This window comes from Micromesistius poutassou (assembly GCF_964030765.1).
Source record: "Micromesistius poutassou genome assembly, chromosome: 11".
In the NCBI taxonomy this organism is placed as follows: Eukaryota; Metazoa; Chordata; class Actinopteri; order Gadiformes; family Gadidae; genus Micromesistius; species Micromesistius poutassou.
This window is the reverse complement of record NC_140281.1, coordinates 13,838,897-13,864,345: the sequence shown is the minus strand read 5'-3', so window position 1 is coordinate 13,864,345 and position 25,449 is coordinate 13,838,897. Positions and strand designations below refer to the sequence as shown.

Below are 25,449 nucleotides of genomic sequence, written 5' to 3'. Positions count from 1 at the left end.
GACCATCATTATTCTTTTTGACATCAATATTCTTATCTTTGTTATTTTATGTTTTTTTATGTCACTATTCTATTCATTCACTCATTCATTTTATTATCTTCTATATATTTTTTTCTTTTATTTTGTGAGCACTTTAGGTAAATTTTAAATTAATGGGATTCTTATAAAATTCAAATAAAATAGGAGGTGTAAAATAAGATTTTTTAATGAGGTGTGTCTTGTAAGTACCACATAGCAGGACAGGTCTGCATTGGTCTGGGTGTCTGGGTCCCATAACTTGGAAGCTATTGAGCAAAAAGTCATTTTCCATAGGAAATGAATGGGATTCTTAAAAATTCAAATAAAATAGGAGATGCAAAATATGAAATTTTAGTGAGGTGTGTCTTGTCAGTACCACATAGCAGGACAGGTCTGCATTGGTCTGGGGTGTCTGGGTCCCATAACTCGGAAGCTATTGAGCAAAAAAGCAATTTTCCATAGGAAATTAATGGGATTGCTGATGAAGCCAAAATGAATATCCGAATATCTGTCAAATATCCAACATCAAACTAACTTCACCAAGGTCACAGACACTTGCTTCCCAGCAGGCAATGAAGGAAATTTGTCAAAGTGGACACAATCCAACTGGCAGTGCTGCGGTGTATAACCTCTCTGGTCCCTGAGAGGCTAACCGACTGACCGATGCATCAGGAACAGCAGCAGCTCGTCAATAGGTGGAAGTTTCTGTTGATGATGTAAAAACAAAAAAATACAAAAGATTTAGTAACCTTGCTGACTAACATTATTATTACTTATTGTTGTTATTATTATAAAGTTAAATCAGAAGAAGATATAATTCCAAAAGTATCTGTGTAGCTTTATAGGTCTACTTTGTAATTAGTTAACCCCCAAGCACTGGTAATTATGACACACTATGTAACAGGCTGCTGGCAGAGGCAGTCTTGGCGCTGGTAATCCTCACCATCTTGCTGTTCACGGCAGGCTCAATCAATCTCCAAAATGCTAAGAAATGCGAGTAGGACGCAAACCTGGTGTACGGCAACATCAGTGAAATTAAAATGCCTACTACAGACACAGATGTTTTAGGTAGGGTTGAAGTCTTCTCTCCGTATCTTCCCCATCCACTCAGCCTTTCATTCATTCCCTGTTGATCCCGCGGTATGCGGGATCAACAGGGAATGAATGAAAGTTTATTTCCCTATTGTATCGCAAATTTGTGCATTTTGGCACACAACAATGGAGCACTGAATTTCGTACCTTTTGGTAAGCAAGTCGCCGTTCTTCAACTGTAAATACACTCATTGTACACATATGAAAAACTACAAAACAAACTTGCCGGTATCACGTTCTAGTTGTAAACGCTGCAATCAGGAAGTATTCCGGAAGCGCACACTCGGGTCACAAGCGGAAACAGACGCCATTGTTGTGCACGTAGCCTATTAAATGTCCTGTTATTACATACCAGCCAGATGTACATCCAGACGCAGAGTGCTCCGTCAGAGCCTAAAGGAGAGCTATAAAGCTGATCCCCGGAGAGACATGTCTGTGGTTCTAGGCTATCGTCTGGTCCCAGATTGATCTAACGTTTATCCAGGGTCAGACATTAAGGCTTAAATTAATTAAAAAAATTAACTACTACTTAAAATTAACTTTTAAGTTTCATAAATGCCCCAGAAATGTGAATGAAGGGACAGACCCCCGGCCCCAGGCAACTCCTCTGCCTCTCCTTGATGAGCTTCTGTATGGGTACACGTGTACACACGGGAAGTGATGCAAGTACTTCTCAGGACACAGCACAGGACACAGCACTGCAACTGTTAGACATTAGAACATTAGTGAAAATAAGTATATCATAGGTTTTATAAACTTAATGTCATTTAGTATAACAATGTCAAGTTTTTATTTATTTAATTTATTTTTCCTTTATTTAACCAGGTGAAGTCCCATTGAGATATTGAAATCTCTTTTACAAGGGAGCCCAGGGGCTGCCTTGTTTTGTTCACAAGAGAATCCAAACTCCTGCCTTCTCCGATGCATGGTTGACACTCTGTACGGGTGTGTGTGTGTGTGTGTGTGTGTGCATGTGTGCGTGTGTATGTGGACAATGGATCTGCAATAGTTCCTTTGTGTGTCTAGGAAAACAGCATCTAAAAATATTAAGTTAATATATACATACATGTACATTTGTAGGATGCCCTTGACTAATCCCAGACAGGAAATGTGGGTGTCAGCAGTGGTACAGAACAGTGATGCTCATTGGTATGATCAGTAGTAACATGCTAACCCTGCTAGTACCTGTGTTGTCTCATCCCCAGTGGTGCAGCGGGTGGACAATGTCACTGAAGGAATGACCAACTATGGAGGGAAGATCATGGCTGTGGAGACGGATCTGAAGAAGATGGGTGGGTTTAAACACTACACTACAATAAAACACAACATAGAAAGACAACGCAAGCAGCACCACAACACAACTCAATAACCACAAACAACCAATACGCTCTATCAAAATTATGCTTTTGAATTTACGCGTCCAAAAAAGACGTGAATTTTAAGCAAGCAATAGAACACGCCCAAGCTACATTGCACTCTGTGTGCTCTGTAAACAAATTTGATTCAAGCTACAAACATAAGACTAAATTCGTTCTCCATGTGCACCTGGCTTTACACCCCTAATGCTCACGGTGAAAGATTGATTCCCATGACTCATTTATTTCCAAACCCTCCTTCTGTTCCGAAGAGGGGGAGAAGTCGGACAACGCCAGCTCGGAGATCCAGGCCTTCAGGAACAACCTCCAGGCTCTGCAGAGCCAGCTGACGGAGGTGGCCGAGCGCAGCAGCAACAACCGGGCCGTGCTGGGCCAGCTGCAGAACTCGGGCCTGGACCTCCAGAGCAGCCAGGGCTCCATCCAGGGCCTGCTGGACAGCAACGCGGCCACCCTGCGCTCCGTCAACGGCTCCCTGCTGGCCTACGGGGGCACGGTGGAGGGCCTGCAGGAGGACACCACCCGGCTGCAGACGGACCTCCAGGAGCAGGTGAAGCTCCAGAGCCAGGCGCTGCTCCGCATCGGCAGCCTGAACCTCACCCAGGCCCAGCAGCGGGGCCTGCTGGTGGGCCTGCAGCGCTCGGTGGAGGACACCAGCCAGGCCATCCAGAAGATCCGCAACGACTTCCAGAGCCTGGAGCAGAGCCTGCGGCAGACGCGCTCCGACTCGGAGTGGCTCCGGGACAAGGTGGAGAACCTGCAGGTCCTGGCGTCCAACGCCTCGGTCCTGGCCAAGGCCAACAACGACAGCCTGGAGGACATGGGGGGCCAGCTGGGCTCCCTGGCCGGCCAGCTGCAGAACACCAGCAGCCTGGCCGACGGCCACGAGCAGAGCCTCCGGGAGCTGATAGAGCAGCAGCGGGACCACGACAACCGCACGGCCGGCCGCATGGGCCAGCTGGAGGTGCGGCTGGACGAGTCGGAGCGGCGCGTGGACCGGGTGACGGGCAACATCAGCTTCACCACGCAGATGCTGGGCTCCATCAACATCAACCTGAACGGGCTGCGCAGCTGCGCCGAGACGGTGGGCCGCCACTCGGACTACCTGCTGAGCCTCAACCACAGCGTGGAGGACGTGCAGACGCACTCGGCGGAGCTGCGGGCACAGCAGGAGGAGCTGGCCACGCGGCTGGACTCGGAGGTCACCAACCTGTCCATCGTCATGGAGGAGATGAAGCTGGTAGACAACAAGCACTCCCAGATCATCACAAACTTCACCATCTTACAAGGTGGGGGAACACACTGCCTGTTGACAGGGATTTGGGTCGTTTGCATTCTGTGATTTCATAAGCCTAATGTATGTATGCCATGGGTCTCTGTTACCTTATTCAGCCTGAGAAGGTACGCCATGGGTCTCTGTTACCTTATTCAGCCTGAGAAGGTACGCCATGGGTCTCTGTTACCTTATTCAGCCTGAGAAGGTACGCCATGGGTCTCTGTTACCTTATTCAGCCTGAGAAGGTACGCCATGGGTCTCTGTTACCTTATTCAGCCTGAGAAGGTATGCCATGGGTCTCTGTTACCTTATTCAGCCTGAGAAGGTACGCCATGGGTCTCTCCGAGCTTGCATACATTAGTCTGCCAAAAGTCGCCACAGGTCACCAGTTCAGTGACATGACACCTTGTACACTTTGTGTTTGTGTGTCTCAGGTCCGCCGGGTCCCAGGGGCTCAAGAGGAGACAGGGGCCCCCAGGGACCCCCGGGTCAGTTTGGCCCTGTGGGGGAGAAGGGGGACAAGGGGAGCCCTGGCGTCCAGGGGCCATGGGGAGACAAGGGCTCCCCGGGACCCCCGGGACTCCCAGGGCTGAAGGGTCCGCAGGGTTCCCGCGGCAACTCCGGCTCCAAGGGCTCCCGGGGGTCGGGGGGCCGGGCTGGGGGCCCAGGCTCTAAGGGAGTGCCGGGCACCGCAGGATTGCCGGGAAGAGACGGACAATCTGGGCCTCAGGGGCCACAGGGAGAGCCGGGGATCCGAGGGCCGATGGGCCCCCCGGGGGAGCGGGGGCTGGTTGGGCCTTTGGGGGCCCCCGGACCTCCGGGATTACCAGGACTTCCTGCTCGCACGCCCCCCATGCCACTGGCGCTGGTTTCCCTACAGGCCCCTGGGCCCACCCTCTGGGCTCCAGGTAACACGACAGACATAAGGATCATCTGTTTTATAGCATTACACCATTTTATTTATTACTCTACTCCATGTACAATATAACATCTAAATGTGTTGTTTGTCATGCATCTTTTTATATATGTTGTGTTCAACACAACAAAAATATGTGTGTTATGACAATGAAAAGTGTGATTATGATTGTACTCAACTCTACAGTTTAGTTATTGTCACCTAAAGCAGAATAAGCCCAATAAGACCTGGGCTAAGCCTGTTTATAGTCAAATGCCCTTTTAATGTTCAAGCCTACCTTGGTCTACATGCAAAGCCTACTTTGGCCTATCTATGTGTGTTTGTTCCATCACAACCATTATCCATGTTAACATCTTGGTATCCTCCTGTTGGTGCTGTTTCATAGTGTCCATAGTGTATTGGACTCAGAGGTTTGGTGGGTGTGTCTACAGATTGTCCCCCAGACTGGATCAACTACAGGAACACGTGCTACTTCTTGTCCAAGGACATGCAGAGCTTTGACGACGCTGAGGCGATCTGTGTGAAGAAGTCAGGTTCTTTGCTGGTCCTGGAGGACGTGGAAGAACAGGTGAATACGGATACATCATCCATAAAGTATAGTAGACCTTTTATTTACATAGATGGGTATGCTATCAATCATATACTTTTTTACATATAATTTAAGTGTCTCCTAAACCATTGATTTTTGTGAATAAATTAAGATAAATGTATTTAACTGACGCTTTTGTCCAAGGCTACCTACAATACTTTATGGAAACAAGAGATAGAGAAGGCTTATTCATCTTATTTTATTTATTTATATTTTTTATATGCAGTCTTAGCAGATGAGTTTTGAGCCTGCGGTGGAAGATGTGTAGGAAGTAGGGTTTGAGTTTTTCTGATGTCAGTGGGGAGCAACAGCCAACCCTCAAGGTTTTGTTGACGGGCATACCCTCATCCATTTGGACAAAAGCTTCGGCCCAATGCAAAATGTCCTCCGTCTTTCGAATGAGACATTCACCCGATTTACTAACTCCCTTTGGTGACTTAAGATTCCCTGGCATTCGTTGCAAGAGTAGGGGGACCGCCCCTGACGTCCCTGGCTAATTCTAAACCTAGCTCTTCTACCAACATGGCCTCCTAATCATCCCCCGGTCACTAATTGGTTGGATTCATTCCTCACCTCTCCACTGTGACAGCCAGTGTGTTGGGAGCATTCTGGCACATATACTGTTCTGCGTGCATCACAGAGGAGGCGCTACACATTACACAAAAGCACCGGAGAATTGCATTGAAGAATTATTAGAATAAATCTTGTTATTAACGCGATCCTGGTTGTGTTTACCTGCTCAGAGATGGCTGAGGGAGCAGATGATCGGGAAGGGGTACTTCTGGATGGGTCTGTCCGACCGCCGGGAGGAGAGTGTCTGGTACTGGCTGGACGGGAAGCGACCAAGCTTCACGTGAGTTTACAAAGATGTGCCACAAGGTTTCTTCTTCCCTCTGGGTTTGGGGGAGTCGTTTCTTGCACCTTAGAGGGATCAGGGTAAGATGTCGTATAATGTGAGGTTTTGAGACTGGATCTGTGATTATGGGTGGTACAAATAGAATTCACTTCAATTCATACCTTTTAGTTGAACATTGAATAGATCCAAACCGCCAGCTAACCAAAACACAGAGGTCAGCCCCTCTATATATCCCTGATTACCCTTGTAATAAATAATAATACATCATCATGTTAAATAAATCCCATATTATAATGGGACAGAACCATAGACCAGTGTTTCCCCTATATGCATTTAGCAGCGGCACACCGCTGCTGCTGGATTGTCAGCGCCACCGCAAAAAAAAAAAAATATATATATATATATTATTATTTATTATATTTATTATATTATTATTATTTTTTCATCTATTTTTTCTAAGGCTTATGATAAATATCAAATAAATAGCTGGAACTTAACATAAAAGATGAACTTAGTTTCTGCCAAGTTCAAGGCACATTTGCACAATGATCTGGTCTCTGTTGGTTGACTCTGTTGGTTGTTATGTCATATTTGGAAGAGCCATCTGTACATTCTTCCCAAAAAAATCTTACCAGAAGTAACCATTTAAAGGGTTATTTTTCAAAATGTTCTTCCTGGGGGGCATGCCCCCGGACCCCCCTAGCGTTGCTAGGTTACCAACTCACAGCACCACTGCTACAAAAGAATCTAGGGGAAACACTGCATAGACTGTAAAAATGATGGATGTAGTGTCCCTGACGTCACCAATTGGTTTACACATGAAGATCGTTATGAAGTCGTAGATTTTGCTTTACGAGCGCCGAGTGTTTTGCAACCACTATCAGAAGGGATCCATATTTGCCCCATTGAGCAGTAGTCATTGGCCAAAACTAATTCACACACTCAACTTTTTAATGAAATAAAACTGTCGCATGGGACTTCTCAAAATACATAATATGGGAAGGAACTAGCCGCTGAGATCCTAACCCCTCACAGAGGAAATGATTTGGCTTTGTATTACGAGAATTACTTTTCCATTGTGGCAGATCTTTCTGCATCCGACCACTGTGAGCCCCCTTTAGTTAGAGGCATGTCAGCAGCCTCCGCCAGGGCTTCACAAACAGGGTCATGGCGTCATTGGGAAAGAACCAAGCTTCACGTCAGCTTTTAAATGGCCACTACTTTACCACCAGGTGTGATTAGCCATTACAAGTCATTTCAAAATCTGCCCTGCCCTGTGACACAAGATTTCACTTTGTCACAGGGCGGGGCATATCTTGAAATGACTTGTAATGGCTAATCACACAAACACCTGGTCGTAAAATAGGTGCCCTTTAAACCAGTTGACTTCTTTAGACGTCGCGACCCCAGTAGATGATGTTGAAGCTTTTCCGCCCCCTGCTGGTGTCCTGTAGGATGTGGAAGCAAGACCAGCCTGACAACTGGAGCTACGGCCACGAGGAAGGGGAGGACTGCGCTGGGATCCTCAACGACGGTTTATGGAACGACTTCTACTGTGAAGACCTTATGAACTACATCTGTGAGAAGCCCATGGAGAGCTGTAGGTGTCCCTCTTTGTCCGCTAATAGCATTTAGCCCCCTGATGGGCTCCCTTTCTCAGTGGTTAGCATGTAGCTCTCTCTAGGTCTCCCTTTCTGTCTGGTTAGAATGCTTTGGTTCGCTTTCAGCGGCCATGTCTATTTCTTCATCTTCTGTCCACTTTATAAACTGTTGCATCGTGCTGAGAAGGTTTGTGTGACTGTCTCCATAGTGGCCATGTTTTTCTCATCCCACTTCCTGTTTTCTTCCTCAGCAGGATCCCCGAGATCGTCGCTCTATTGAAAGAGCGGGAAAAATGACTTGGTTAGTGGTTAGCAGTTGGCGGCCCACTGGCTTGTTGCATGGACAGCTCGTACGGAGACAGAAGGACAATTTTGGTTGGGGACTCGGTATGACGCCAAACCACTGCTCCACTGCCGTCCTGCGGGAACTACGACCTACAACCCCTGATCCCATCTTCCTCCGACGATGTGCAAGAGAAGGACTTATATGGATATTTTTTTAATGATGACCTGTAAAAGCGTTTTTTATATTGCTTTATTCCATGTACACCTGAATATCTGAATGTATATTTCATTATGCATTTTTTAATATGATTTCTATACAGCCAAAGAGACTTAATGGTTCCTTACACAGCAAAATGTACTTGTTACGACAATGAAAAGTGTGATTATGAATCATGTCCGAGAAACCCTCATCTCGCCGTTCTTTGCAAGTTCTCATTATGTTAACCACATGAATGTCTGACTAAATCATTTTAATCATTTATAATATTAAAAAACTGTAGTATTTACTACCCATTGGGACACTTTTGGTAAGCAGAACTGGCGCTGTGGGATGAAGCAATTATTATGACGATAGTATTTGCACATACATCAAATGTCAAGAGAGAGATTTGGAGTTTAAACCAAAGACAAAAAAAAATTTCAGCTCAGTGTTTTGTTTGATATGTTGTCATGCACCTCCTGTCTCTACAGGAAGTGTGTTCCAGGATTTCCCACCGTTTCAAAAAATACTTGAAACCTCAAAGAGACCAAGCTAAAAAACAACCAACACAACAAGCCATAATACAAACTGCACCAATAAAGACAAAAACAACACAAACCAAAAAGGTTTCATCAACATCTTATTTTCCAATGGTATAGTGCTTTAATGTTGCAATGCCATCAGGCGAAATGTCACTTTCTCTCAAACAGTCAAGCTGGTTATTGCCAGGTCTATCACAGAATGAACTCAAAGGTATTGTTGAATTAGATTTATTCATGGGCGCATACGAATGGATTCACATTTTTATTGTTGAAAAGTTGCAATGTTATTCACATATTCTTTCTCTCCTGTATTGTTGCTCACATTGTTAGCATACCACGCCATCAAGGCTGCTTCTTCCCGCCAACGTTTGGGTCAACATTTCTAAGGCCAAATCAACTCTCTCACTCACATCCTGTTTTCCATCTTTAGGTTAGACTCAGATTAAAGTCACTCTCTTTCAGCTGCACAGAAGAAGACAGTGATGTCTCTATAGCACCTCTAGTGGTGGGAACTAGCTACTGCAGACCAGCAACACGACGTCCAATGAAGACTGTGAGCACTCACGTATAAACTAACCGCTACGACTGTCTCACATTCTGCATCACGTGCTTTTGGACTGCAGGTCTGTACTCATTGGATTAAGATGTGCTCATTTTGATGAGGTAAACATTAACACAAAGAGAAGGTAAGAGTTGGTAGCAGCTCGTACGTTGACCTTCTCTGGACAGCATTTGTTTAAACAAATCCTCCTAACTTGCTGCTCCACTACAGACTAAGTGATATGTGAAAAATAAATAATGGTATTTTTACGAAATACAACCTGTGCATTATTAACTGCATTCGTCATTTCAGATCGCTCCTTAGTAAAGTGACTGAACAGCCACAAAAAGCAGCCTCTTCCATATGTCGGTTTAAATTTTCAGTTTCTTTATTAAAATAGACCCACCGTTGTCTCATATTTTCAATGGTTTATGTCTAGTACTTTTTGCCGTAATATGTATAAAATAACTGCATTGACAACACTTAAAAAAACATGTTGGCCAATTTGAAATGACAGGGTAAGGTTAGGGTCTAGTCTACCGGCTCTTCTCCATTTATTTCACCACTTCCTTCTGCTTCTCCACTCATCACCAGCCAGAGATATGGTGTTAGGGGTGTGGACTAAAGCTGTGATGTGATGGTGAATGACTGTAGATTTGGTGTGAGGGGAGCTGAATGAAGCTGTGATGGGAGGGGTGTTGACTGAAGCTGTGATATGAGGGGTGTTGACTGAAGATGTGTCAGGAGTGACACCACATCTGTGATGTGATTGAAGCTGTGAGGGGTCTTCATTGAGGCTGTGAGGTGACCTAAGATGTGGTTTGAGAGGAGCTGACTGAAGCGGTGACTTTTTTCATGGGACATTACAGGTGTCCAGTGATAGGTGAGCTCTGGAGAAAACAAGGATTTTCAGACACTTCAGATCTGCATTGCTTCAGATCTGCAAGTTCTCATTCTGAGCCTCTATTCCTGTGTCCAACTGGCCAATAACACCATACTGTGCCTGTTTCCACAGGAAGAAGGTGATCCAAATTGGGGGTACCAGAGTGCTGTCTTGGGGTGAGCTTCAGGGACCAATGGTCTGTTCCTCTTTGCTAAATGTCCATGATGTGGTAGTTGTTAAAGAAGTGGTGTTATTGTCTTGGTGGTGCTGAATTTCCTCGGTTTATATGTAGATCAATATGGATCTATTAGGACACAATGGACAGGAAGGCGGGGTGGAGATGATGAAGATAGTGGTGGAGGTGGTGATGATGAGGATGGTGATATTGTATGTGAGGATAGTTCTGGTGTGGCAGAGGGAGGAGTTGGAGGAGGTTGTGGAGGATTAGGAGTTGAGGATGGGGAAAGAGGTGGTCATTGAGATAAGGATGGTGGTAGAGGTGGTTGGGAGGGTTGAGATGGTTGTGGTGAGGGTGGAGGTGGAGATGGTGTTGGAGGTGAGTAGGCTCTGCAGGCCATTGGCAGGGGGAGCAGGGAGCAAGAAGCTAGTCGTCCTTCTCAACAATGACCTCCCCGTGCAGAACCTTTCTTCGCTGGCGCAGCATATGGAAGAACAGCTGAGGGAACACTGCAGAAGAACCACACACGGTCAGGTCCTCGCATGTTCTCAGAGGAACCACAGACAGTAAGGTTTGCACACATTCTACAAAGAATCAGAGCAGTAAGGTTTTCAGAAGGTCACATTGGACACTACTACGATTTACTGCTAATGCTAAATAACCGGTTATTTTAAATTGTTGAAATATGTTTTGGCTACATGACTGTTTAGCTGACAAACATTGTTTCAAAAAGTTCACGATTTAAATCAAGGGAGAGATACATAAATACACCACTTTTGAGGCACTTTTTTAAGATTTTAAGGTGTGCGCTCCAAGAGTTCTATAGACATAAATTATTAGTTAATCGTAACACAAGCGACTCTGGAAAGGGGGCAATAGTGTTGTGGCTAGGTTGTTTGACCCCTGACCAAAAGGTTCTGGGTTTGATCCCCCCAATCCTAGAGCAAGTGGTCTCCTAACCCCTACCTGCTCTGTGATTACATGCATCTGAATTCACTGTAGGTCGCTTTGGCGTCATAAATACGGCCACGCCTACGGCCGTTTCGTTTGTCCGATGGCGGGCTGGAAAGCGGTTCTTACGTGGGATGTAGGACAGCATGGCGATGATGAGGAAGTAGTAGTAGTCGAAGGAGACGTTGTACTTGTTGGGGAGGCGGAGGGAGAACATAGCCGTGCGTCGTACGATGGGCAGCGCGGCGTAGATGGTTAACAGTTCTCCCACGACCCCCAGTGGGTACAGGACGATAAAGAGGTTATACCTGGAGCACAGGGAAGAGTGTTAGGACCCTCAACACACACACACACTAGTGGTGGTGTAATGAGAGCAGGGATTCAGTGCAACAACAGTATTGTTGCACTGGGTGGAATACCTCTATACCTGGGGGAGAACAGAGGGGAATACATGTACACAAGAGGATTATCCAGAATCTAAACATACACTTGTAGCTCTTGGGAAGTGTTACTAGTTTCAACATGGAAGTAGTAGTAGTAGTACAAATTATACTGCGTAGTTATTGGAAGTTGGTTGGTTCGTTTTAGTTATTTATTATTATATTATATTATTTATTATAATTTTTTTTTTTTTGCTTCGGTCATGTTGTCTATACTAACCCTAAGTCTATACTTATTTGTCCTACTTTGTTCTTTGTCAAAATCTTTTTAATTTAAACACACTTTACCTACTTTTTAAGTATATTTTTTCCCACATTAGCCATAATCGAATTATATTTATGTAAGCACAGAACATCATTTCTAAACTGCATATACAGTAATAACAGATTTGAAGATCCCCAACACCAACATAGAAACATTCAACATATTTTGTTACAATAGTAGACTCCCAGCATGCAAATGTCAAATATAGGCCTATCCGGCAAGCAACAAATAGGCCTATCAGATGAAAATATGACATATTATCATATAATGTCGTAAACAAGAGAACGCACACGTTTTTCAGTTCTGTTCATTTAGTTTTGACCAGGTGGTACTACGTTCTTTTGGGGTGAGAGTGATTAACTGATAGTTTGACGTAAAGCATTGGCTGTACCCTAAACATCTGGACATTAGTGTTTGGAATCCAGCAAACTGTATTTTTTTCATTGGTGTTTTGTCACAACTTGTGAAAAAACACCCGTCTGGCCATCTAGAAGTCCCTGGGTTGGATGGGTCCAACACTAGGAGGACTGCATGGATCAGAGCCAGAGTTCTCCTTTTAGAGACAACAACGTGATGGATCAATTTAAAACTAGGTCTTAGGGGTCTTTAGTGGTGCGTTTGGCAGCACTCTTCCCAGGGCAGAGGGAGGTAGGAGAAGATAGGTGAGGTGTTTGTGGATGGAGTTAACCAACAGATTTCCTACAACGTTAGAAGAACCGTGCGGTAATTAATCCACCATTTGGAGCCAAGAGAAACACTACCCTTATAGGTTACTGTACTTTGAACAAACATGTATGTCGCTAAGTGGCAATGTTGTGGCATATCCCAGAAGTATAATGTGCTTGTAGCCTACAGTTAAGGTAGCCTAGCATATATGTAGCCTAGTGCTGATTTGGTCTAGCGTGTATGTAGTTGTATAATGTGTATTTAACATATCATTGATGTAAATGTTGTGTTTGTTCCTAGTGTGTATGCAGTCTACCTGGATGTAGCCACGCCTTGGATGTTTGTAGCACAGCATGAATGTAGCCTAGCATAGGGCTATGGTTTTGACCGTCAAACAGGATTGTGTGTAGGTAACCAGGCACGAGTGTAGATTGAGAACCCACACCAGTTGGATGATCTACTACACCATAAAACTATACCCTAGCTACTCCCTGAAGAGTGGAATACAGTCCCAGTAGAGGCTTGTCTGCTCCACATTTTTCTAATTGACGGTGGAGGAGGTGGAGAGGGGTGCATTTGTGAGAAATTAGTGAGTGTGTGTGTTTCTGTGCATGTGTGTGTGTGTGTGTGTGTGTGCATTAAAAGGTGGTTTGGAGCCCAGCCAGCAGGGAGTCTAGACTAAAGAGATTGGAGCTCTGACAGGAAGCTATGTAGCGTCTGATAAGAGTTTATCTTATCAGAAGACTCATAATTTTTAGTGAACATAAAGATATGTCTGGTTGGGTACATATTTATCTATCTGACAGTGTTATTTCAGGGGTGGGGTCACCAGTCATTCTTAAAACTGAGCTACGTTCAAGACAGTGCAGCGTTTTCCAGTGTGAGAAATATCTGGCCAGCATTCCACAACCAAGACAGATGGTCTTAAAAAAACAGGAGCAGCTGAAGAGTCCTCACCTACTCCCACCCTGGGGTCCCGGGGGAGAAGGGGGTGGAGAGAATAGCAACAGTTTGCCACAACGCTAACAATCCAGAAGGATGGCTAACAGATAGCTAGCATGCCTACTGAGTGGTTTCTTGACTTAATTAATTAATCTCCAAATGTTATGCCAAGCCTCCTGTAGCCTCTTGCTAGCCTCTCACTAGTCACTGCAAGCTCCTTGCTAGCCTCTCTCTAGTCCCTGCTAGTATGTTGCTATCCTCTAGCTAGTCACTGCTAGAAAATTGATAAGCCACTCACTAGCCTCTGTCACTGCTATCTTGTCAGCCACTACTAGCTAAGCATTCATCAACAGTAACTAGTACTCAGATGTGGGAACAGAGTTACCATCAAACAGCTGACCAATCAGACACTCAATGACTTTCTTCCTTTATGTTAAATAAGGGTTGTCAGAGAGAAAGAGGTGCATGCTGGGACAAGGTGCTGCCTGGAGGCTGTAGATTGGTGGACGAATATGCAAATGTTATGCTCATCCCAGAACAAACTAATACACACATGTGACTCTACTTTCTGTCTGGGTACGTGTTGGAAGCATGCCAGGGGTCAACAAGCAGCATGACGTCTACGTGCAGAAACAAACTGACATGCAATGTCTGACATGACAACCATCCCACGCTAACCATGTACAGGCATTGTGTGGTTCCCAACCCAAACCTTTCTTTGGGTCATTTCTGGGGGGTTAAAAATTCTTGTGACCCCAACTGGCTTTTATACATTTTTGCAATTTTTGCAATTTTTATTTTAAAGTGTGGACCCAAACGGGGTCGCGAGCCAGAGGTTGGGAACCACTTCCCCCACACAAACACTCCACCTGGCCCATTTGATGAAGTAGGGGACTTGGTGCAGCAGGTTGAAGGTGTAGTAGGAGTATCTGCTGATCTCCGTCACTGTCCACACCACTAAGAACAGGATCACACTCTCCTCACTCTGGACCTGAACATAGTTTCCAGAGAGCGTTGTTATTATAAAATAAATATAAAAGTTGGCCACAATAGCATGTTTGGTTAGGGCAGTAGCTGATCTGGTACATACGTTTTCGAGTATAAAATATATATACTTAATAATATAAAGCCATGTATATGTAGATACTAGATAAGCATTTCTCATATGCATTTCTCCTCACCTGTCTTATGCTGCTTGTGATGAACCAAACCATGAAGATCCTTGAACACACTTGAACCCCGGTCACAATCACAGACGTCCTCACGATGCCTACAGCCAGAATATTTTCACTACTTTCACGTTTGAATCATACATCCTTCATCCTAAACTACTGTAGCCTATTGAAATCCTTTGGTTTGGGAAACAATTTGTTTTCGCATAACATGTATAGGATTATTACAGGAACACCCATTTCCACAAATGAATGCAATTCACTTCCATATGTAATAAATCTGTTTTCACAGAAACTGCATAACTGTAAACTCACCAATGGCGCAGTGTCCCACCTGCAAGCAGACACAAAGATATTGAAGGTACTGGAAGACATGGCAGTTTTTAACTATGATGCATTGTATTATAAATGGTATTTCCTCACCTCCACTAAGGCAGCGGTCTGGAAGAACTTGAGTGTCTTAGCTATGCTCCTGTAGAGCCCTCTGTGGGTTCCTTTCTGGAGGTAGAACCTCATCATGGTGATGGCCAGAACCAGCCACCTGCAGAACCACAAAACTCATTGAGTGATGATTGACTGATATACTGAAGTCAAGGCTAGTTTATCTATATAGCATCCTTCACACTGAGCTATTTAAGGGATTAATGGATCAATAGAAGACTATTAAAAAGAGAAAGGTAAAATAAAGTATAAGAAGGAAAAAGGAATTAATATACCATGCTGACATACGTTTTTAATCAAAAGTGACACAAACAGAGACGTTTTGTGCCCTGATTTAAACGTAAATAGTGTTGAGGTCAAATATTGTGGGAGTTCGTTCTATCGTGCCTTACCCCTAACCCTCGAAGCTGCCTAACCATGCTATAGTGCCTAACCCCTAACCCTCGAAGCTGCTTCCCTGTGCTATGGTGCCTAACCTCTAACTCTGGAAGCTGCTTCCCTGTGCTATGGTGCCTAACCTCTAACTCTGGAAGCCGCTTCACCGTGCTATGGTGCCTAACCACTATCTCTTGAGGCTGCTTCACCCTTTAGGGCTTTACAAACTATTAGTAATATTCTGGTTCGATGATGATAGCATTCATTGGGAAGCGTCAAAATGCATGTGTTTAAAAAACAACAATTCCTGTACCAAATGTATAAGCCGGACGTTTACAAAGAAAGTTTGTCCCAATATAGATGCTTTGAAGATAACCTGAAACTCTAAACTAATGACAATGGCTTTGCATATATGCTCTCAGGCCTAGGCAGGTAAATCAATTATTATGATCATAAAAAGAAAGCTTTTGGATCACTGTCGCTCTCTTCTTGCTCAAGTTGAAAGTTACTAGTAATATTCACTGTAGCTTAATAATGGTGCTTAGTCATTACAGCCATTCCACATTGCATTCTATGTCCATAGAGTCAAGTGAGGTAGGCCTTTTCCTTAAATGTCAACGAGTTCATATCATTTAACCCACAGTACTGGAATATCGACGAAGCGCTTGGCTCGGTGTGTCATAACTTGTTGATTGTTATTGTCGGGTATCAGATGCAGAGAAGCGGATCTCGGCTGTTTGTTTCCCAACGTCAGGTGGCGTACCATCGTGCACAGTATGCACGCACCGTGCGTAACGGTGTGATTTTTTACAATGTAGCATACATCAAGTTTATGCGCCGATTAAAATGTGCCAATGAAGCGTTTCCCTTTCTTCGAGGCGGGCTCCAGTGTCAGGGGCCTGTCTATACTTATCACTGCAACTGTCGGCAGCGGATCGGGCCGTGACGGTGACGCGCGCGCACAGCCCGCCCTATTTGGAGAGGCTTGGCCGGCGTCAATGGCTGGCCAAAAACTGCAGTTTGACTCCTCGTACCCCTGACCCACATGGACACATTCACAAATCGACTCGTTTACTGTTCACTTTTGCTCGCGGGGGGTCAGAGGTGTGACCAGTGAAGGGTCCGGGGGGGCCTCTGCCGTCCGGCAGCGTACTATAAACAGCAACGCGTCGTTTCTCTCATGCAGAGCGACGGGGCGGCGGAGGGACATGTCGAAGGGAGCGGGACCGCCAAAGTAATTAATCCACGATAGTCCACGACATACCCGGCCGTCATGGCGATGTTGTAGAAGGTGAGCCATGCGGTGGCGATGGCTCCTCGGTTTCTCCTCTTGTTGTTGGTTTCCTTCTCGTCCACCGCTCCGTCCTCCTCGCTGGACGCCATGGTTCCCGGGCACGTCGGAAACGGTGCGCGGTCGCAGCTGACAGCTGGGACGGGACGGGACGCCGCGCAGGGGGTCGTAACCCACGGTGCAGCCCCTCTCTCGCTGTCTCGCGGGACTATAGGAGGAGCGTGCCCGACCGGCCCGGGACTCGAACCTTGTCGCTTATGACGAATGACCCGTCTACAATTCATCGACACGTCAACAAACACATAGAAAGAATTTATTTGGGTTAAAAACTGAAGCCCTGCCCTGTGATGGATGGGGTGGCGTTTGTTAACAACTGGATCTGATATGCCTACCAACTCGCTTGGAGCTATTAATATACAGCCGTTTATATATAGGCCTACCTTGCTTTTTTGAGCGTCCAGAACTATGCGTCCACCTGGGAATCTACGAGCACCCCCGAACCCTCGCCACAAAACTGGGATACTTTTACCGCGCAGTTCGAAGGGTCTTCGGTCGTTGCTGTGGACGTTAGTTTGCGTGTGTGTGTGTGTGTGTGTGTGTGTGTGTGTGTGTGTGTGTGTGTGTGTTGTAGGGACGAGATAAATACTAACTCATATAAATGACTATTTAGCTTTCCATGAGAACTTGAAGACAAGATCATCAGAACATGAGGAAAACATACATTTATTGATCACCAATTGTCATTGGCTGAAAGTATATATAATCACAAAAATCCACCGCAACAATCATAGATGAGATGTCGCCCATAGGCCTATCTACTGTATCCCCTGTAGTGGTATGTCATCGGAATGAGTTCCTGTTAAGTTTACTGGACGGATCAGCTGGAGGACCAGCGCCTCGTCACAACAACTAAAAATACCCTGTCCCGCACGGAGCCCGGAGAAATGTGTGTAAACTAGAGACCCGACCAAATATAGACCACAGCCGCCACATATACCCCGACCGGGACGTGGTGTGTGTGTGTGTGTGTGTGTGTGTGTGTGTGTGTGTGTGTGTGTGTGTGTGTGTGTGTGTGTGTGTGTTCAGAGTTGTTTTCACTGTAGATTCTGGATTATATAAAAAAAATTCTAGGTACATGAGAAAAATAAATACTGAGACTATTTGTTAATTTCTGTGTGAGCTGTGATGCCCAACACAGCAGCGCTCTGTCCGTTTATCATGCGTTTAGTCACAAGCACCCTACCGCGTGTCGACACTAAGCGGCGCTGTAGGCTAAGCAGGTCGGGAGCGGTGTTCATTGGTACGCATACCGATGGTTCGTAGCAGCCAATCATGAAAGAGCGATGCTGCTCTGTTGCATTTCTGTATTTCTATGGATGGAAAGGGTTTAATGTGTCCCTTAAAACCTAAACCACACCACGAGCGCGGAAATATTATAGAAGTAGCCTTGGTCTAAAATTAACCTTTACCCGCCAGTGGAAAGGTCCACCTGCCATAGGGTCAAATCTACTCGCTATGGCAATGGTGAATGTTGACCCCAAGCAGGCGACGAGTGTTGGTAACCTGTGTACAGACAGAGGGGAGCACAGGGGCATCAGTGGCCACCCTACCCGCCCTACAACACAAAGCCATATGCAGTGTAAGCATTTGGCTGAGCGCAGGCCCGTAGCCTGGCGCAGTGGAACCTGCTAGTGGAGCTACACAATACTGTGATCCCAGGCCCCGGCAGACCCCTCCACCCTCTCTCCCACTGTTTATTCGGTGTTTCTCTCCATCGCCCCGCGTCAGGCTGGCGGGAGCATGGGCTCGGGGAGTGTGCTGAAGTTTGCGCTGTGCGAAGCGCTGCAGTTCGCGGGCCTGTGCGTGCCGCTCTTCATCATCGTGCAGAGGTTCGCCGTCATCGTGGCGCGGGTGAAGACGTCCGCGCAGCCGCCGGGCGACGGCCACACCGCCTACTGGCTGATCGTGGCCTCCTCGGTGGCCTACGTCACCACGGTGGCGCTGCTGGTCTGGGTGCCCATGAAGTACATGGTGTTCATGAAGAAGAGGTTTCTGTTGAGGAAGAAATGGTGAGTCCACGGTCGCACGAGGATGGGAAAGTTTGAGACCCCCCAACGGGGACGTGATAAGGTGATATCGAGGGTGGGGAGGGGGGGGGGGGGGTAGGGGTTGGATACAAGGTATGGTGTAGTCAGGGGGTTAGGGTCCCTATTCGAGTGTGTGTGTGTGTGTGTGTGTGTGTGTGTACTTTTCTCCCTCTCCCCCTAACTACGTAGAGAAAGGTGCTGCTCACCTTTAGACTCTGAGACCCTGTAGCTGCAGATAGTCCTGGGTCCTGGATCTACTGTAGTCTCTCAGATAGCTGGGCCAGAACCTGAACAATTTTCAGGTTCTTGGTCTGCTCTCTGTCAATTGTACAATTCTCAAAGACTTTTTCCTGACACTTTATTTGAAATTTTCATGAGCTATTTAAACATAACATAGTTATTTTCTTCATCAAAGGTATATATAATGGCAATAAATAACTACAGTTAGTTATCTGTTTTAGGTTATTTATTTCTAGTCATTAATGTCACCATTTAGCAGCTAATCAGTTAACAGAATGCTCATACATTAGGTAACTGAAATTGAGACTGACAAAATTCCAGGATATTCCATGATTTGTCCAAAGAATTGAGCAAATTCCAGAAATTCTCAGACTGATTCTCTGAATTCTCTGACTTCCTCGCTCCATCACTCTCTCTGGTCTCTCTCTCTGGTCTCTCTCTTCCTGGTCTCCTCTTCCTCTCTCTCTCTGGTCTCTCTCTTCCTGGTTTCCTCTTCCTCTCTCTCTCTCTCTCTCTCTCTGGTCTGCTGTTCCTCTCTCTCTCTCTCTCTCTCTCTCTCTCTCTCTCTCTCTCTCTCTCTCTCTCTCTCTCTCTCTCTCTCTCTGGTCTGCTGTTCCTCTCTCTCTCTCTCTCTCTCTCTCTCTCTGGTCTCCTGTCTCTCTCTCTCTCTCTCTCTCTCTCTCTCTCTCTGGTCTCCTGTTTCTCGCTCTCTCTCTCTCTCTCTCTCTCTCTCTCTCTCTCTCTCTCTCTCTCTCTCTCTGGTCTCCTGTTCCTCTCTCTCTCTGGTCTCCTGTTCCTCTCTCTCTCTGGTCTCCTGTTCCTCTCTCTCTCTCTCTCTGGTCTCCTGTTCCTCTCTCTCTCTCTCTCTCTCTCTCTCTGGTCTCCTGTTCCTCTCTCTCTCTCTCTGGTCTCCTCTCTCTCTCTCTCTCTCTGGTCTCCTGTTCCTCTCTCTCTCTCTCTGGTCTCTGTTCCTCTCTCTCTCTGGTCTCCTGTTCCTCTCTCTCTCTCTCTGGTCTCCTGTTCCTCTCTCTCTCTCTCTGGTCTCCTGTTCCTCTCTCTCTCTCTGGTCTCCTGTTCCTCTCTCTCTCTCTCTGGTCTCCTGTTCCTCTCTCTCTCTCTGGTCTCCTGTTCCTCTCTCTCTCTCTCTGGTCTCCTGTTCCTCTCTCTCTCTCTCTGGTCTCCTGTTCCTCTCTCTCTCTCTGGTCTCCTGTTCCTCTCTCTCTCTCTGGTCTCCTGTTCCTCTCTCTCTCTCTGGTCTCCTGTTTCTCTCTCTCTCTCTGGTCTCCTGTTCCTCTCTCTCTCTCTCTCTCTCTCTCTCTCTCTCTCTCTCTCTCTCTCTCTCTCTCTCTCTGGTCTCCTGTTCCTCTCTCTCTCTCTCTCTGGTCTCCTGTTCCTCTCTCTCTCTCTGGTCTCCTGTTCCTTTCTTCTGGTCTCTGTCTCTGGTCTCTAATCACAGGCGTCCTGTGGCCCTGGTGTACGTGGTCCTCTCCACGCTACCCTGCTTCGCTGTCCTCATCGCCAGCTCAGAGGTAAAACCCAAAAAAGGTCAGACAAAGCCAGCTTTGTCTGACCTTTAACCTCCGGGTGTGTGAAGTAGGCTAAAGACCTGACATAGGTACAAAACAAAATAAAAGAGATAATACATCGTTTTTGTAGTATCATCCATGCTGTTTTGGTCCACAACTCCGGGAATCGGCAGTGGAAACTGATTTTTTGTATATTATATATTATAACTATATAATATATAGCTATTGGGCTGAACGATTTTGGGAAATAATGTATTATTTCAACCAATATTGCGATTTAGTATGCAATTTTTCTTTTTAAAGTTCCTTATGTTCTGGATTATTCACTAAACAAGCAATAAATAATTATATTGTATGACCAACACAACATTGGAGGCAGTCAACATATAAACTTCCTTTAAGCCAGGCCTATGTGTTGAGATGAATTGATACATGAATTGATATTATAACATCTTAATTTAGCTATTGAATTGTAAAAGAAAAATAAATACGAATCACCAAAAAAAACAAAAAACACAGCCTTTGCGAATTGTAAATAGCGTTCTATTACATTGCGATGTTGTGTTGAATTCGATTAATCGTTCAGCCCTATATACATATACCTTCAACGTTGGCGTTGTTGGATCGCTGTTGAAGGGTGGACCGTTTGAAGGCACCACTAGGAACACGGGTACCGCTGTGTGTGGGAAACAGCGGTGCCAAGCCGAGGTGTTGATGAGATGAGAGGAACGACCTGATGGTTCTCGGGGGACGAGCGGCCGGAGATAAGCAGCTTGGTTCCGTCTTCCTGTCCACGTTGTGGATGTGTCCATCAGGGGGTCTCTCGTGTCCTGTCTTCTGCCGGAGCTGGGCCTATTAGCTGTCGATGTGGCACTTTCTAGGCTGCTAATCTGCTGCGTTTTACAGAGTAGCCATAAATTCAGCGGTGCACTGCTTTGTTCTGTGTCCTGTTGATCCTCCTGAGTAAGGACCTTGTGATGAGCCTGCAGGCACAGAGACAGAGCAGACGTCAGATGTGGGTCGCCGCTTCAGCTTCTTGGTTTGGAAGGTTGACAAGTGCACACATGATGCCGTGATCAGTATCATGGGTATGCATGGGTATGCATGAATTCCATCGGAGGGGAAATGTCACAATGGTACAAATCGTCAAAAACAAAATGACAAAAGTGTTCTTCCTTTAACGTTTTATCAAGTCGTTGGCTATGATGGATTTTTATGATTATTTGTCCGTCCAGGTTCAGATAAACATCAACACCCATGTGATTTAGCTATATTTATAAGAATAAGAACATCTCACTCTTATAAATTACTTGTACTTTCTAAATTCTTCTTCTTAAACATTAAATATGTTTGATTGCATCCATTTATATTTATATATAATATATAATGTATATATATTTATAAAACGGGTGGCTTAAATCAAGCGATCTGATTGGTTCCTAACATATAATGAGCGTATACACACAGCTATGACGCCCATTCAGAGTTCCGTATCACTCCGCGCCTAACTTGAACTGTTGTTTATTTATATATAAAAGCAATAGCATAGTTTACTGAAGCCTAAAAATATGTTGATTGATGGAGAGCGTGGAAATGTTGTAAAGCAATAGGCACACGGTGAGTGAACTGCTCGATAGTAGGCTAAATTGCCGGCGAACCGAGCTACCGTCTCTAGCCTTCTCTCTGAAGGACACTACAGTGTGTTGCATAGCAACCACCGCACACTTTGCAGGCAGTCAGGAGGGACTACATTTTTGTATTTGTTAAAAAAATGCTTTTCGTTTTTTCAAAATTGACGGTGTCTATGTCTTTCATTTCGCCATACTTACGTAACCAGGGTCGCCAACGCCCCTTAACTGTGGTATAATGAGCACATTCCACAGCCTGTCGTGATGTATTGCTTAAATATATATATATATGATATTATATATATATTTCCGAGTGTTTTGTCTCAGCCAGTTGTGGTTTTCATTGCTAAGTTTGTGCCTGTGTGTCTGTGTCCCAGGTCCAGATAAACAATAACCTCAAGACGGATACGTTCACGGAGCTCCCCGTGTCGCTGGTCCTCTTCTCGCTGGTGTGCATCGACATCGTGGAGAGGATACGCTACTGCAGGCTGACGGGACAGGGTGGGCCGCACAACACACCAAACGCACACCTGCTGGAGCACTGGAACAGTGCTCCAGAACACACTGTGTTCCACAACGGAACACACTGTGCAGGTTTAAGTGTTTAACTGTGTTGAATAGCCGCCATGGGTACATCGTGGGTTTGCCGTGGGTCTCTATGTTGCCGTGGCTACACAGTGGGTCTCTATGTTTCCGTGGCTACACAGTGGGTCTCTACGTTTCCATGGCTACACAGTGGGTCGCTACTTTGCCGTGGCTACGTCGTTGGTTTCTACGCTTATAAAAAAAAAATGCCAACCTTGTTTTAGTATACTCATACTAATATAGGATTATAGCATCACTCGATTGCTAACCAATAGCTAGCTAGTACAGAAAATATTGCTACTCTGCAGTTTCTTTCAGGAATTTGGTCTTGAAGCACTTTTTTGTAGCTATTCCAATTTAGTTTGTTTGCATTGATTGCTCACAGCCTCACTTGGACGTCGTTTTGGACAAATGCGTTCTAAATCGAATGCATTCTTAATCAAATTGTATAGTATACCAAGCTGAGTGGTGACAGGTCCAGTTCTTTAGCTCCTACTGAAACCTCCAGTAGTGCCCATGTGGAGGTCTGGGGCTGCAATGGAACCGACGGTCAGGAAGTCAGCAGGAAGCTTGGAGCACAAGGTTTGCTTCTCATGTGCTGAGTGGACGAACTTTCCTTGTACTCCTCTGGGATGCTATTGTCTGTTCCAAGAAAATACTTTAAATCACAGAATTGCTGAATCATGTTGACTTTTCTGTTTCATTTTTAAAAAACATATATTTTTTAAGATTTAGTCCAAACTGAATCAACTAAATCATCAAATTCAGCCAGATGTTTTGAGTTTTTTGCACACAGCATTTCATGAATGCCAGGGACACCGTTTTTTTTTAATTCAAAGAAGTATGTTGCAGTATGTTAAAAGAAGCAATATTCTCTAGGATTCTTGCTTTATCTGTTTCAACAGTTTCTTCTCAAGGTTTAAATGAGAAGGAATTCTAGCCTTAAAGCCTTTAAACATCATACCAATACCAATACCTTACTTACCGATAACCCACAAGGGCAGTCTGTGATAGTGTAAAAACAAACATTTATTTACTTTATGAACTCTTAATGAACCTCCTTTATGTATATTTATCGGGGGGCGCCCCTGTGGCTCACCAGGCGCGTACCATATAGGCTCAGTCCTGATCGCATTGACCCGGGTTTGATTCCTGCCATCCCGGTCATTTTTCCTGCCCTCTATCCTTCCTATCTATCTCACTCTACAATAAAGCACAAAAATGCAAAAATAAATCTTACATTTTTTAAATATTTAATGGGATTTTTGCCTTTACGGTGTCTTGGAATGTCCCGTAGCAGAGCGTGGTCTTCTGGCTCGCTCCGAGGCATCCACAGCGCCCTAGCGGCTCGCTTTGACCTCTCCTCTTCTTCTCCCGTCCCCTCCAGCGACCGATGTGGAGCGAGACGCTGAGATCCCCTCCATGGTCCTGACCCACATAGAGCAAGTGACCCCCGGCGCCGCCGCCGCCGCCACGCCAGCTCCAGCAGCGGCACCGGCACCCGCGGCTGCGCCCGCTGCCCCCGCCGACCCCGCCGCCCCTGCGGCGGGAGCGGCAGCGCCTGCCGGGCCGGGGACGGAGGCTAACGGTGCGGTGCCGGGGGCCGTCGGTCGCCCTGGGCGACCATTCAGCGTCTCGGGTCTGAGCTCCAACTCGGCGGGCAGCGGCGGCGTGGGGATGTACCGGCCGCCGTACGGCTACAACGGCCCGCTGCGCTTCCTGTGCGCCGCCGACGCCCGCGCCGACGTCTTCGCCGACGGCTTCCTGTTCTGGATGGACACGGTGGAGATGGTGCGCGTGGCCGGCCTTCCCGCCGTCTACTACTCGGGCTGGGTGTTCCCCATCTACATCTTCAGCTTCCTGTCCTGCCTGCGCCTGGTGGTGATGCCTCGCTGCGTGCTGCTGTCGGCGCTGGGCGTGGTCCTGCAGGACCTCCCCTTCCTGTTTGTGCGCATCGGCCTCATCGCCTTCTTCGGCTTCGTCACGCCCGTGCTCTACCTGATGAAGAACCTGCTGGTGTGCCTGGCCTTCGTCTACTTCAACTTCATGACCAAGCTGAGGTTCCTCAACACGGAGAGGATGTACTTCTAGACACCCCCCCCCCACCCCCACCACGCAGAAATGGAGGAAAACATGGCGGACACGAGCGGGGTGAGGGAACCGTCGCGTGGACGCAGCTCCGTTGAGACGTTGCAGGGTAGCGATGGATTAAAGCAAGGGCAGAACTTTGATGTCTTCTTTGAGCGAGGCCGCCGCTGCCGCCGCGGGGGAACAGACAGCTGTTGTGACATTCGATCACAAGAACTGGAACTTTGTTTCTAAGTGTCACCAAATTCTTTGTTGTTATTCTTTGATGTTAAAAGTAACTTTTTAAATCACCCATCCCACCTCAGACCGGTTCTTAAACCACAGCACCTTCAGAATGTACCTGTGTTTTTTCTATGACCATAAAGAGTGTAAAATAGATATGTTGTAACCTTGAGCTTTGAGT

General features: G+C 46.1%; 3 protein-coding genes across 4 annotated transcripts in view; 2 read left to right on the top strand and 1 right to left on the bottom strand.

Moving 5' to 3' along the window:
* Window positions 1-8,826, top strand: part of LOC311355802 (collectin-12-like) — a 33,951-nt gene extending 25,125 nt beyond the window's left edge. Inside the window, exons 4-10 of one of the 2 annotated variants that reach the window (XM_084475640.1) lie at window positions 2,316-2,402; window positions 2,738-3,772; window positions 4,194-4,667; window positions 5,107-5,243; window positions 6,008-6,117; window positions 7,575-7,720; window positions 7,976-8,826. In XM_084475640.1, coding sequence (XP_084331766.1) covers window positions 2,316-2,402; window positions 2,738-3,772; window positions 4,194-4,667; window positions 5,107-5,243; window positions 6,008-6,117; window positions 7,575-7,720; window positions 7,976-7,977 — 1,991 coding nt within the window. In that variant the 3' untranslated portion in view covers window positions 7,978-8,826. Of the gene's footprint in view, window positions 1-2,315; window positions 2,403-2,737; window positions 3,773-4,193; window positions 4,668-5,106; window positions 5,244-6,007; window positions 6,118-7,574; window positions 7,721-7,972 lie in introns of both variants that reach the window. The other variant, XM_084475639.1, reaches the window with a different exon arrangement.
* A 133-nt stretch (window positions 8,827-8,959) lies between these two features.
* hacd1 (3-hydroxyacyl-CoA dehydratase 1) lies at window positions 8,960-17,064 on the bottom strand. The gene is made up of 7 exons (XM_084475641.1): window positions 16,866-17,064; window positions 15,209-15,326; window positions 15,101-15,119; window positions 14,795-14,883; window positions 14,483-14,604; window positions 11,430-11,608; window positions 8,960-10,858 (listed from the first exon to the last, which is right to left on the bottom strand). Exons 1-7 carry the CDS (start codon window positions 16,982-16,984, stop codon window positions 10,776-10,778), a joined length of 729 nt encoding a protein of 242 aa, XP_084331767.1. The 5' UTR covers window positions 16,985-17,064; the 3' UTR covers window positions 8,960-10,775.
* Window positions 17,065-18,692: 1,628 nt separating this feature from the next.
* On the top strand, window positions 18,693-25,049 carry LOC311355523 (transmembrane protein 236; the record flags this gene model as incomplete). The annotated part of the gene is made up of 4 exons (XM_084475280.1): window positions 18,693-18,961; window positions 20,676-20,748; window positions 22,751-22,874; window positions 24,346-25,049. 4 exons carry the CDS (start codon window positions 18,693-18,695, stop codon window positions 25,047-25,049), a joined length of 1,170 nt encoding a protein of 389 aa, XP_084331406.1.
* Between the last annotated feature and the right edge of the window lie 400 nt (window positions 25,050-25,449).

Bases quoted from the DNA above. Each gene is read 5' to 3' on its own strand.
- hacd1 (XM_084475641.1), bottom strand. From the start codon at position 16,984: ATGGCGTCCAGCGAGGAGGACGGAGCGGTGGACGAGAAGGAAACCAAC. The intron at 15,327-16,865 runs GTATGTCGTGGA...GTGGTTCTGCAG, and splicing joins AACATCGCCATGACGGCCGG to GTGGCTGGTTCTGGCCATCA. The intron at 11,609-14,482 runs GTGGAGTGTTTG...CCTGTGCTCCAG, and splicing joins TACTTCATCAAATGGGCCAG to GTATAACCTCTTTATCGTCC.